At 34.3% G+C, this 11,968-nt stretch overlaps 1 protein-coding gene across 1 annotated transcript; it reads left to right on the top strand.

The window, feature by feature from the left end:
- Positions 1–616: 616 nt before the first annotated feature.
- On the top strand, positions 617–11,587 carry LOC145273725 (developmentally-regulated GTP-binding protein 1-like; the record flags this gene model as incomplete). The annotated part of the gene is made up of 6 exons (XM_080127101.1): positions 617–751; positions 3,713–3,782; positions 6,037–6,206; positions 7,467–7,652; positions 9,596–9,708; positions 11,446–11,587. Coding segments are annotated over 6 exons (801 nt in total), but the record flags the coding sequence as incomplete, so codon positions are not given.
- Positions 11,588–11,968: the final 381 nt, after the last annotated feature.

Below are 11,968 nucleotides of genomic sequence, written 5' to 3'. Positions count from 1 at the left end.
ACGACTCTATAATTATGTATACATATATAATAGTATATACAGAATCTGGATAAATTAAAATATCATATTTAAGTGTATTTTACACCCAGGCACCCCCCCCCACCCCACCCCACTAGTATAAAATAAACGATGCGAGCCAGATAGACAGAAATATGGCTCTTTCGTATAGATTTCTTTCCCAAAAGTTGACTAAAAATTGACGCGTGTTGGTATTCATTCCAGGTTTCCCATCGGTGGGCAAATCAACTCTCCTTAGCAATTTGGCCGGAGTCTATTCCGAGGTGGCCGCCTATGAGTTCACGACTCTATAATAATATATATATAAAATTTGGACGAATTAAAATATATTTAAGTTAGTCCTGTGGTAACATCACCAGCTTTGAATACTACAGTTTTGCTTTTGGTTTCGATTCTAGCTGATGGAACCCAAATATTTTTTTTTTTTTACTTTTGAAATCACGACTCTATAATAATATATATAAAATTTGGACAAATTAAAATATCATATCACTAGTATAAAATAAACGATGCGAGCCGGATAGACAGAAATATGGCTCTTTCGTATAGATTTCTTTCCCAAAAGTTGACTAAAAATTGACGCGTGTTGGTATTCATTCCAGGTTTCCCATCGGTGGGCAAATCAACTCTCCTTAGCAATTTGGCCGGAGTCTATTCCGAGGTGGCCGCCTATGAGTTCACCACGTTGACCACAGTTCCGGGTGTGATCAGGTACAAGGGAGCTAAAATTCAGGTGAGTCAGCTTCCCATCATTTCCGTTCACAAGTTCGCTGATGATGCTAGAAATACTTGAAAAATTAATCTATATATATAAATTTGTAGTCCTGTCTGTCTGTCTGTTCACAATTCGATTAATATATACAAAAGGGGCATTAGTTTACTATTTCATTTATTTCTACGAGGCCTGTCTAAAAGTATTCGACCTTGCAATTATTCAAAGTATTCCATTGCAACGGGTCCTGGACATGACCTTAAACTATATCCGATGGTGAGGCCCCAGCTTGCGGGCTTTGGGGAGTGTGGAGCCACCCTTTAATTGCCATTGCTCCCAGGTCCACTCTGACCCAGAGTGGTAGTACCTGTTAAGGTCCCAACTATGGGTTAAATAGAAACAAATATATTCTATAAAAAAACTTTCCTTCAAAATCACTGGATTTGGCATTAAATAACCTGAAAAGGGTTGACATGCCGTAAAACAAAAACAACCAATCCATTTCAACGTCTGTAGGATTTGTAATCCTAGCTTAAATGCTATCCAGGTAGTTGTAGAAATAGCAAGTTATGTAGATATATTTTCAATTCCCACCAGCCAGTTTAGTGGGGTCACAGAAGGTTAGATTTGACAGTCGTCAAACTCAAGTTACCTTTTGTCAACTTAGTTAGATGCACCGGAAATTAGGGGTAACAGGAATTGTGGTCGTAGGTTTCCGGTTGGCGACCATGGGTTAGAGTTGGTTTTGGACTGCAGATGAAGCAGACGTGACATTAGGGTCTCTCCTCTGACAACCATTGGTTCGAGACATAGACTTGCCTTTTTAATGAAACAAATTGAAGCTTCAATCCGTCTTGTGTTATCGATGCATCTGCAGCAGTAAGTACCGCTCCCCATGAGATGGAGCCAGTGACAAGAAGATATCATCCGCTGGACAAGGCAAGCAGGTATGTACACATTATATATTTGCGCATACATGTCGAGACCCTTCAAGGCAAGAAACTGTGTACGAATAGAACACACACACACACACACACACACACACACCAATATAGATAAGAACACGTATTAATAAGAACACGCAGACTTTACCATAAAGTAAGAAGAATCGTTAAATTAACGTTTAATAAGTAAAAGAAGTAAATAAATAAAATAAGAAGGACGCAAACGCGAAATCTTTAACACTGGGTCGTTCCCGTACATCCATGATTCATCTCCAGTTATAGTGTTCAGAAATTCAGAATCAGTGTTTGCAGTATCCAGAAGGTCCTGTGCAAGAAACTGGGTAAGAATAGAATGCACACACACACATATAAGTAAGAACACGTATGTAAGAACACAAAAAATTTAAAGTAAAAAGAATCGTAAATTAAACAATTAAACAAATAAATAAGTAAAGGACGCAAAGACAATCTTTAACATATTACCATGTTTCATATTTTAGTGTATGCGTCTACAACAAACCCAGGTTTAGTTTACCTATGATCCTGTGACAGGGGTGGCGTTTATCTCATTTTCACAGTAAACGAGGAAAGTAAATAGAAATAATATCATACAAGGTCCTGTGCAACGTGAACACAGAGGACCTTTTATTCTGGTGACAACAACCTGCGCACCAATTTTAATGCCACTCTGTGCATTTTTTTTTTTTTATTATTCAATTTTCACCCCAAACAAATAGCCCCCTACTTCAAAGTGGCACTATAATAATATAAGACTCTTCTTTTGAAATCATGACTCTATTATAATATATGACTCTATAATAATATATGACACTATAATAATATAAGACTCTTCTTTTGAAATCATGACTCTATAATAATATATGACACTATAATAATATATGACACTATAATAATATAAAACTTCTTTTGAAATCATGACTCTATTATAATATATGACACTATAATAATATATGACACTATATTAATATAAGACTCTTCTTTTGAAATCATGACTCTATTATAATATATGACTCTATAATAATATATGACACTATAATAATATAAGACTCTTCTTTTGAAATCATGACTCTATAATAATATATGACACTATAATAATATAAGACTCTTCTTTTGAAATCATGACTCTATAATAATATAAGTCTCTTTTTGAAATCATGACTCTATTATAATATATGACTCTATAATAATATATGACACTATAATAATATAAGACTCTTCTTTTGAAATCATGACTCTATTATAATATATGACTCTATAATAATATATGACACTATAATAATATAACTCTTCTTTTGAAATCATGACTCTATTATAATATATGACTCTATAATAATATATGACACTATAATAATATAAGACTCTTCTTTTGAAATCATGACTCTATAATAATATATGTCTCTATAATAATATATGACACTATACTAATATAAGACTCTTCTTTTGAAATCATGACTCTATAATAATATATGACTCTATAATAATATATGACACTATAATAATATAAGACTCTTCTTTTGAAATCATGACTCTATTATAATATATGACTCTATAATAATATATGACACTATAATAATATAACTCTTCTTTTGAAATCATGACTCTATTATAATATATGACTCTATAATAATATATGACACTATAATAATATAAGACTCTTCTTTTGAAATCATGACTCTATAATAATATATGACTCTATAATAATATATGACACTATAATAATATAAGACTCTTCTTTTGAAATCATGACTCTATAATAATATATGACACTATAATAATATAAGACTCTTCTTTTGAAATCATGACTCTATAATAATATATGACTCTATAATAATATATGACACTATAATAATATAAGACTCTTCTTTTGAAATCATGACTCTATAATATATGAAATCTGGACAAATTAAAATATATTTAAGCGTATTTTACGACCGGGCAAAGTCTCTCCTCCAAGTAATATATAATTGTTCACTTTTATTCTTTGCTGGATTTACCGTTTATTTTCTCTCCATTTCAGCTTCTTGATTTGCCTGGTATTATTGAAGGAGCCAAAGACGGTAAAGGTCGGGGTAAACAGGTCATTGCTGGTAAGTCCCTTTAATTTATATTACTTGTATTGATCGGACTATTGTTCTCATCCTGAGTGTTATTTGTGCAGCGTTCCTGTCGGATTGGCCTTCGACCGTCTTCGGGCATGCTGGTTGTTGTTTGGAAAAGAAAAGAGAAAAGTTACTCCGTATATGCTTTTCGTATGCTGTGAGTTAGTCTCTATTTTATGGTTATAGTTTCGAATTTGTGTAAAAATTGGTTGACAAAGGGAAGGCAACTCTAGTCAAACTCAATAGGGGATTATCTCTCCTCCATCACCAAATTTTTAAGGGTGTACAATGTTTGCTCTTTTTCTATAATTAGAGGCTCCCAAATGTTATTAAAATCTAAGCATAGTCTTCTTAGTAATTTTTTCTTTTTTTTTTTTTCGAAACAACAACCAACATGAAGATGGTCAAAGAACGTTACACAATAAAAACTCAAGATGAGAACAATAATCCAATCAATATAAACAATCGTCCCTTTTATTGGTCCCCGCAATAACTACGCCTTGGAATTTTTTGAAATTTTGCACAAACATTAAACATGACATGAATAAAAAAGTAACAGAACAGATTTTTGGGGAAAACTCCGGTTGCTCCCCTCCCTAGGGGAGCCTTTCGGGTCAAAATGGCTAAAATTGACACTTTTGTGCTTATTATTATTGCCTTTGATTTTTATAAAACTTTCTTAAAAGTTGTAACGAACTGATTTCTGTATAATTTTGTTTGTCTGTACTTCGCGATAACTCTTGGATGTGACCCAGGGGCTCTTTTAGGGCTAATAAAAACAGTCCACTTTTGGGACTATTTTACCATATTTGTCCAAAATTTTCTGTGTATGCCTACTTAGCAGTTTTGCATGGTGCTGAACTCAAATTTAAATATGTTATGGTCTTGGGGACTTTTGGGGCTAAATGGGGGAGGGGCAAGTGATGGACTTGGTCATTTCTTTTTTTTTGCATGGTGCAGAACTCAAATTTACATTTGTTGAAGCCTAAAACTTCACAGTTCATTTTCACTAGGATTTGACGTTCCCTGGAGACTTTTGGGGCAAAATGGGGGAGAGGGGGCAAATGCTGAACTTAGTCATTTTTTATGCCTCGTTCACTGTGCATTCACGGGGGACCATGCATGCTTCACTTGTTTTTTTTTAAGCTTTTGGAGTTAACGTTTGAGTTTGTGTAGCTAATACCATGCATTATATAAAGGACGTTGCGAGCTTGTCTCTGTTCTATCCTTATTTTCATTGCAAGTGCTCGACTGAACTCCAATCTATGGCTCCCTCCTCCCCGCCTTGCCAAACTTTCACAAAAAAAACACTTGACTAGCTTCAACCACTATATACGATTTCCCCCACTCTCTATCTGTGCCTAAATCTAAATGCAGATTCCATGAACAAAGCTTCTTTCCCAGAATTGCCTGTCCCTTAGTTTATTTTTTAATTTTAACTAGCATTTCAGCCCAGCGTTGCCCGGGTGTTTCGAGGTGTATGTTGAGCAAAAAAAGAAAAAATGGTCAATTTTTGTTAACTTTGACCCCTTAAAATTTATTGTTTTGAGCTCAAATCAAGTTATTAAGTTAGATCCATGTCGAAGGAACCTATATCTAAAATTTCAAGTGTTTAGACCCAAAATTGCCAGAGGAGTTTAGTAGAGATCTCAAAGGTCAAATTGTTGAACTTTGATCCCTTAACAGCCAAATTTCTGTCCGAAAACCGATCATAAAGATTTTCCCAAATCTCAGTACCCTGTATATCAAATTTCGAGTCTGTAGACTTAAAATTGACAGAGTTATTGCATAGGGAAATGTACACAGACAGACAGACACACAGACACGTTCACTTTTATAGATATACAGATCAGTTCATATGCATGTCACGTTGGTAATGTGGTAACATCACCAGCTTTGAATGCTACAGTTTTGCTTTTGGTTTCAATTCTAGCTGATGGCACCCAAATATTTTTTCTTTACTTTTGAAATCACGACTCTATAAAAATATATACAAAATCTGGACAAATTAAAATATCATATTTAAGCGTATTTTACGACAGGGCAAAAGCTGGGCGTACACCCAACCCCCACCCCGGTAAAAATAAAAAAAGTGAGACCAGGTTTCATTGGATAAAGAAAATAAAAGTTTGTGTATATTTGTCTTAGCCATATTTGAAGACCAGGTACTCTCATGGCTATTCTGATAATGCGGTTTAAATTTTGTTTTTGATGGGTATTATTCGGTTTATCTGCTTTTCAGTTGCTCGTACGTGCAGTCTTATCTTTATCGTGCTCGATGTCTTGAAGCCGTTGCAACATAAAAAACTTATAGAATATGAATTGGAAGGATTTGGTATCCGACTCAACAAAACACCACCAAACATTCACTTCCGACGGAAAGATAAAGGAGGAATTAATCTCACTTCAACGGTAAGAACCTTTCATTATTACTTGTCCGTCTGTTGGCTATCACTAAGAGTCGTAAGAACCAGCTTATAGCTAGACAAGGGTTTCTTGTGAAAGTTTGGCTAGGGAGGGGGATCATAGATTGAAGCTCAGGCGAGCACTTGCCATGAAAATAATGATAGAGTAGGAACAGACTCACAACGTACAGGGAAGAAAAGACTGCTGTTTTACAATTTGTCATTCGAAATCTAGTAGGTGATGCCCTTTTCACGCCGCTTTTTTACAATTTGTCATTGTTCTGAGGGAGACAACTCTCTTTTACAAAGAGATTCGTTCATTTTTTTCATCTCATTATCTAGGACGCTAATAATGCTCGCAGTATTTTTTACAGAAACATACTTTTATGTTTTTCGTTCCTTTTCTTGGCGGAAGGGTATTCAATTATAGAACTTGTATAGATTTTTAGTCAGGTGCTTCTGCAGTTTAATTAACCGTTTTTCTGTAAGTAACGCGCCGACATTAACTGAGCAGAAAAACCGTTTCGTATTTCATAAAGATTCTGTTTACAGTATGGAGGGGGGGTGAAGTGTTGTGGTGCCCCCCTCTCTCCAAGTATGTTTTTTGTAAACTGCTTGTGAAAACTTATTGACAGAATTATTAGCGTTCTAAATTACGGGATGAAAAAAAATGAATGAATCTCTTAGTAGAACAGAGTTGTCTCCCTCAGAACAATGACAAATTGTAAAAAAAGCGTTGAAAAAAGGGCATTTCTTGTGTTGATCGTATTTTGCATGGAAAAAGTTTCTTTGCTTTGATTTGTTTTTGTTTTCCTTTTTTTTTGTTTCCCTTTTTTTTCCTTTATTTCCCCCTTTTTTTCCTTTATTTCTCCTTTTTCCTTTATTTTTCCTTTTTTTTCTTTATTTTTCCTTTTTTTTCCTTTTTTTTTCCTTTCCCCTCTTTTCCTTTTTTTGCCCCTTTTTCCTTTATTTTTCCTTTTTTTGCTTTATTTTTCCTTTTTACCTTTTTTATTCTGTTTTCCTTTTTCCTTTATTTTTTTTCCTTTTTTTATCCTTTTTTTCCTATTTTCTTTCTTTTCTGTTTTTCTTTCTTTTCCGTTTTTCTTTCTTTTCTTTTCAGTTTTTTCTTTTGTCTTTTCTGTTTTTTTTTCTTTTCCGCTTTCTTTTCTTTTTTTTTTCTTTTTCCCCATTTTTTTTTTTCCTTAATTTTTCCTTCTTTTAATTGCTCGTTTCAACCTGATCATTTCCGTTTTCATCTTCTTTCCAGACGTCCCAATCTGAATTGGATTTGGATACTGTGAAGACGATCCTAGGAGAATACCGCATCCACAATGCAGATATTGTCTTGCGCTACGATGCCACTGCCGAAGACCTTATTGATGTTGTGGAAGGAAACAGAGTTTACATTCCTTGCATCTACATTCTCAACAAAATTGATCAGATTTCAGTCGAGGTAACATTATCGGCCATCTTTTAAAAAAATTTTTTGTTCGTTTATTTTTAAATTTTTTTTGTTCTTTATTTTTTTGTTTTTGTTTCTTTATTTTTATTTTTTTTGTTCCTTTATTTTTAAAAAGAAAAAGGAACACAGTTCGATTACTACTTAAACTGAACTTTATTCGAGATCAAATTTGAACGTTATCTATGTAAAATTAAGTAATTTTGTATTAGTGTTATCAACTTTGTTAGATTAAAATAAAAAATTGTCGCAGCTTTCTTCTTTTAATGTTTTGATTTAAAAAAAAAAAAATATTGTGTCCTAAATTATGAGATGAAAAAAAAATGGACAAATCTTTTAGTAAACGAGAGTTGTCTCCCTCTTCACAGTGACAAATTGTACCTATTTACAATGCCTCCCCACGGGACAGTGTTAGCACCAGGGTCGTTTTTTAACGTGGAGAAAAGGTACGAAAATAAAAATTGCCTCAGTCGTGAAGGACTTCTCCTCCACCGAAAGAGAACAAGAAATGGAAGTGCAGCATCTGAAGAACAGATACTACACTTTGAGGTATATATTTGCTCCCCCACTGAGCAAATTAGGCACGAGGCCGATTTTTAAAGTGAGGAGTGTAGGGGAAATGGCGACCAAGTCCCCGGGGAGTAGGGGAGCTGGATAGTGACAATTGGTATGAAGGGTTGCCCCTACATTGACCAAGGTCTTATATGTGGGATTGACGTAGAGACTAAAACAGCACCTTGACCAGGTTCAACGTTGCTTACAGGAACCGATGTGTGAACGTGATTATGACGTAATTTTTGGATATATTACAATTTTCAGCATAACAATTACGTATGTCATAATTGTTTTTGCTTTAAAAAAAAATCAATCTGTCGGCAAGAAATGACCGGGAAGGTTCATGTGTTGTTTTAGGTATACAGATTATTTAGTGTTCTAAATTATTTAAACAATTATTTAAATGATATAAATACATAGCGCAAAATGACCGGTGCTTGACAGCCGACAAATCGATTTTTTAAATATATCGTTTTAAGCAAAGACAATATTACATACTTAATTGTTATGTCTAAAATAGTAATATATCCAAAAATTATGAAAATTTATGTAGTAGAACAACTGCTATTGTGTTTTTAGTAAAAAAATAAATAGTCTATCGCTATAGGTAACAAATATTGCAGATACACCGTACTTGGCCTTCAGGACAAGATCACAGTGTAGTATCTGTTCGTGGGGAGGCACTGTAAATAGGAACGAATATTGCAGCCATAACACAAATAATCTAAAATATTCCTTTCGGAGTTATGTCCCCTGCATTTAGATGCTTTTTATTTATTTGCTTCCCCACTGAGAAAATTAGGCACGAGGCGTTTTTTTTAATGTGGGGAGGAAAAACCAGCTCCCCCAAGGGGGCACTCTGGAAGGATCCAAAATTAGCAATTGTCTGATATGAAGGGTTGCCCCCCACATTGACCAAAACTGATTACTTCCTTTTCCGCTCCTGGCCTGAAGACCAAGAACAGCCTCTGTGCCTTATGCTTACAATCTACTCAATAAAGTCTAAGAAAAATGCAATTTTACCCCATTTTCCGTATAAATTACTTTTAATTATAAATATACTTATACTCTGATTTTTCGTAATTTTTGGATATATTACTATTTTCAGCATGGCAATGAAGTATGTCGAAAACGATATAAAAAAAATTGTTCTGTCGGCTGTACAAGCACCAAATGACCTTCAAGGTTTATGTGCTATAAATCCCTAAAATCCCAATAAAGTTTTTTTTTTTTTTTCATAGACGTCACCACTTATCAAGGCCGATAGGCCACTCAAGGATAAGGGTTAAAGAGTGTAGAGTAGTCAAAAGGACAATATAGTTGTATGATTGTTGTTATAGTTGTGCCCCTTAATTGTTTCGTTTCATTTCATCTGTTGCCAGGAACTGGATATTATTTACCGGATCCCACATTGTGTTCCGCTGTCCGCTCATCATAAATGGAACTTTGATGACCTTTTGGAAAAACTTTGGGATTATTTGCAGCTCGTTAGGATGTAAGTAATTTCTTTTATATAAACTAACGTGAATACCCGGCATTGCCCAGGTGTTTGGAGGTGTAAAAGAAAAAAAAAGTTTTGAGAGGCAGGTAGGCTCGAACCTTGAGGCGAATAGCCTGATAACTTACTGCGACGCTACGAGGGAAGCGGCAATGAGAATGGTTGAAATTAAACGATTAAAAATTTAAGTGACAGGTGTGTGAATTTAATGAGGTCAAACATCACGCCATACGGGAATGAAATCCCGCACTTAACTTTGGCTGCAAGCCAGTTTCCCCGAGATGTTGGGGAAAACCAGCTCCCCATAAAAAAGGGGAGTGTCCAAATGAATAGCAATTGCCTGATATGACGGGTTTTGCCCGCATTGATCAAAGCTCGAGTGCCAGGGAGATTCGTTTGTATACAGATTCAGTTTCCCTCATATACGGAAAAGCTAAACAAACACGTGGAGAATAAGAAATACCGTGAAAATAGTGTGCAAAAGTCACTCAAATAAAAGATAGACGCAACCTTGTTTCGTAAATCGTAGATATTATAATCTAGGGAGTATATATAAAAAGTTCATTCATTTGCTTGCACTTTTCTCAATTTGTTTTAAGCGTGAAACGTAAATTGTGCTGATTCAGTTGAAACGAAAACCAATATGACGCCAGGATGTTGTTGCTTTTAGAATCTCGTTAATTGGTCAAAAACTGCCCCCAAAAATTGATACTGGCAGAAATCCACCAAATAAATGTCACAGTGACATTGTAACATTTATTCAGGGGATATGTCAGCTTTTTTTTTTTTTCCTTTTGCTTGTTTTTTTTTTTTATCGGTTTTTGGACAAATTAACAGGACACCAAAGAACATCCTGTCGCTATGTTGGTTTCTTTTCAACTGAAGCGCTCAGCACAACTTACGTTTCACACTTAAAACAAATTTTAAAATCAGTTAAAACGCCAAAAACTAATCTTGAGTAACTTATCTTGCCTTTGGTAACATTTATTTGTTGCATATTTGTTTGTTTACCACTTTTTCGTACCTCTGTCTTGTTGTAAAACAAAGCTTAAATTTCAAAACAATTTGCCCAATCGTAAAATACACTTAAGTATGATATTTTATTTGGTCCAGATTTCATATTATTATAGAGTTGTGATTTCAAAAGTAAAAAAAAAATGTATTTGAGTGTCATCAGAGAGAAGAACGCTCGCAAGCTAATCCTCCAGGTGAAAATAGAACAGCCTGCCCCCACTGAGAAAGGCGGTTCAAAGCCAGGATGGGCCATGTTGGCCACCTTCGCATATAATCAGAACATCAGAGAGAATTATGCAAGTGGATTTTAAAGCAACTTTTATTTGTTATATATTTGATTTTTTTACCACTGCTTCAAATTGTTGTCGATTGTAAATTGAATTTTGTTCTGAAAACTGTTTGTCTAGAGAAAGCCTTGAAAAACTTTGTAAACGGACTTTGAAAACCTGTATAAACTCCAGCACTATTTTACCGCTTTATTAGACACTTATGTTCGTCCAAAAAATAAACCCCAAAGTTTGTTTTGAAAACTTGAATTTTGTGAGGAGAAAGCCTTGAGGAACTTTGAAAAGCCTTGAAAATGGACATTGCAAATCTGTACGAACCATATTATAGCATCTCATAATAATTTCTTCGATTCTTCTTTTTACATAACAGAACATTTTTTTTTATCTTCCAACTTCAATTTCTTGTCATAATTTTTATTGTTTAAATTTCTAGTTACACAAAACCAAAGGGTCAACTACCAGATTACAGCGCGCCCGTCGTACTGAAAGAAGGCCATAGCAGCGTTGAGGACTTTTGCGATAAAATACATCGGAATATTATGCGTGAATTCAAGCAGTAAGTGTTACTCTTTTATTTGGTTATGTTTCATTTTCAGACTTGACAAAATTTTTAAGTTCTTGTGCAAAATTTTCCCCTATGTTAAAAGACAAAAAATACAGAAAAATTCTTATGATGTGATGCATCCGTGATGGAACAAAAAGATCATGTTCCAAAAATCATGTAAATTGGTTTAATGGTTTTATTTTTATAAAAAAAATAATTTTTTAAGCAATTAATGGTGAATTTTAGGCATTACAAAACTGATCTCACGAGTTTGAATTATTGTGGAGTTATCTACCCTTGTTTCTTCAAGTTGGCGATGCGAGACAATTCCTTTTTTTTTTTTTTCTTTTTGTTTGCTCATAAAATTTGTTTAATCTTAATTAAAAGAAAAACGACTTAATCAATTCGTCCG

Source organism: Euprymna scolopes, unplaced genomic scaffold (assembly GCF_053919585.1).
Source record: "Euprymna scolopes isolate OS-2025 unplaced genomic scaffold, ASM5391958v1 sca146, whole genome shotgun sequence".
In the NCBI taxonomy this organism is placed as follows: Eukaryota; Metazoa; Mollusca; class Cephalopoda; order Sepiida; family Sepiolidae; genus Euprymna; species Euprymna scolopes.
Note: the sequence above shows the minus strand (reverse complement) of the source record. Positions and strands in the feature narration are given on the sequence as shown.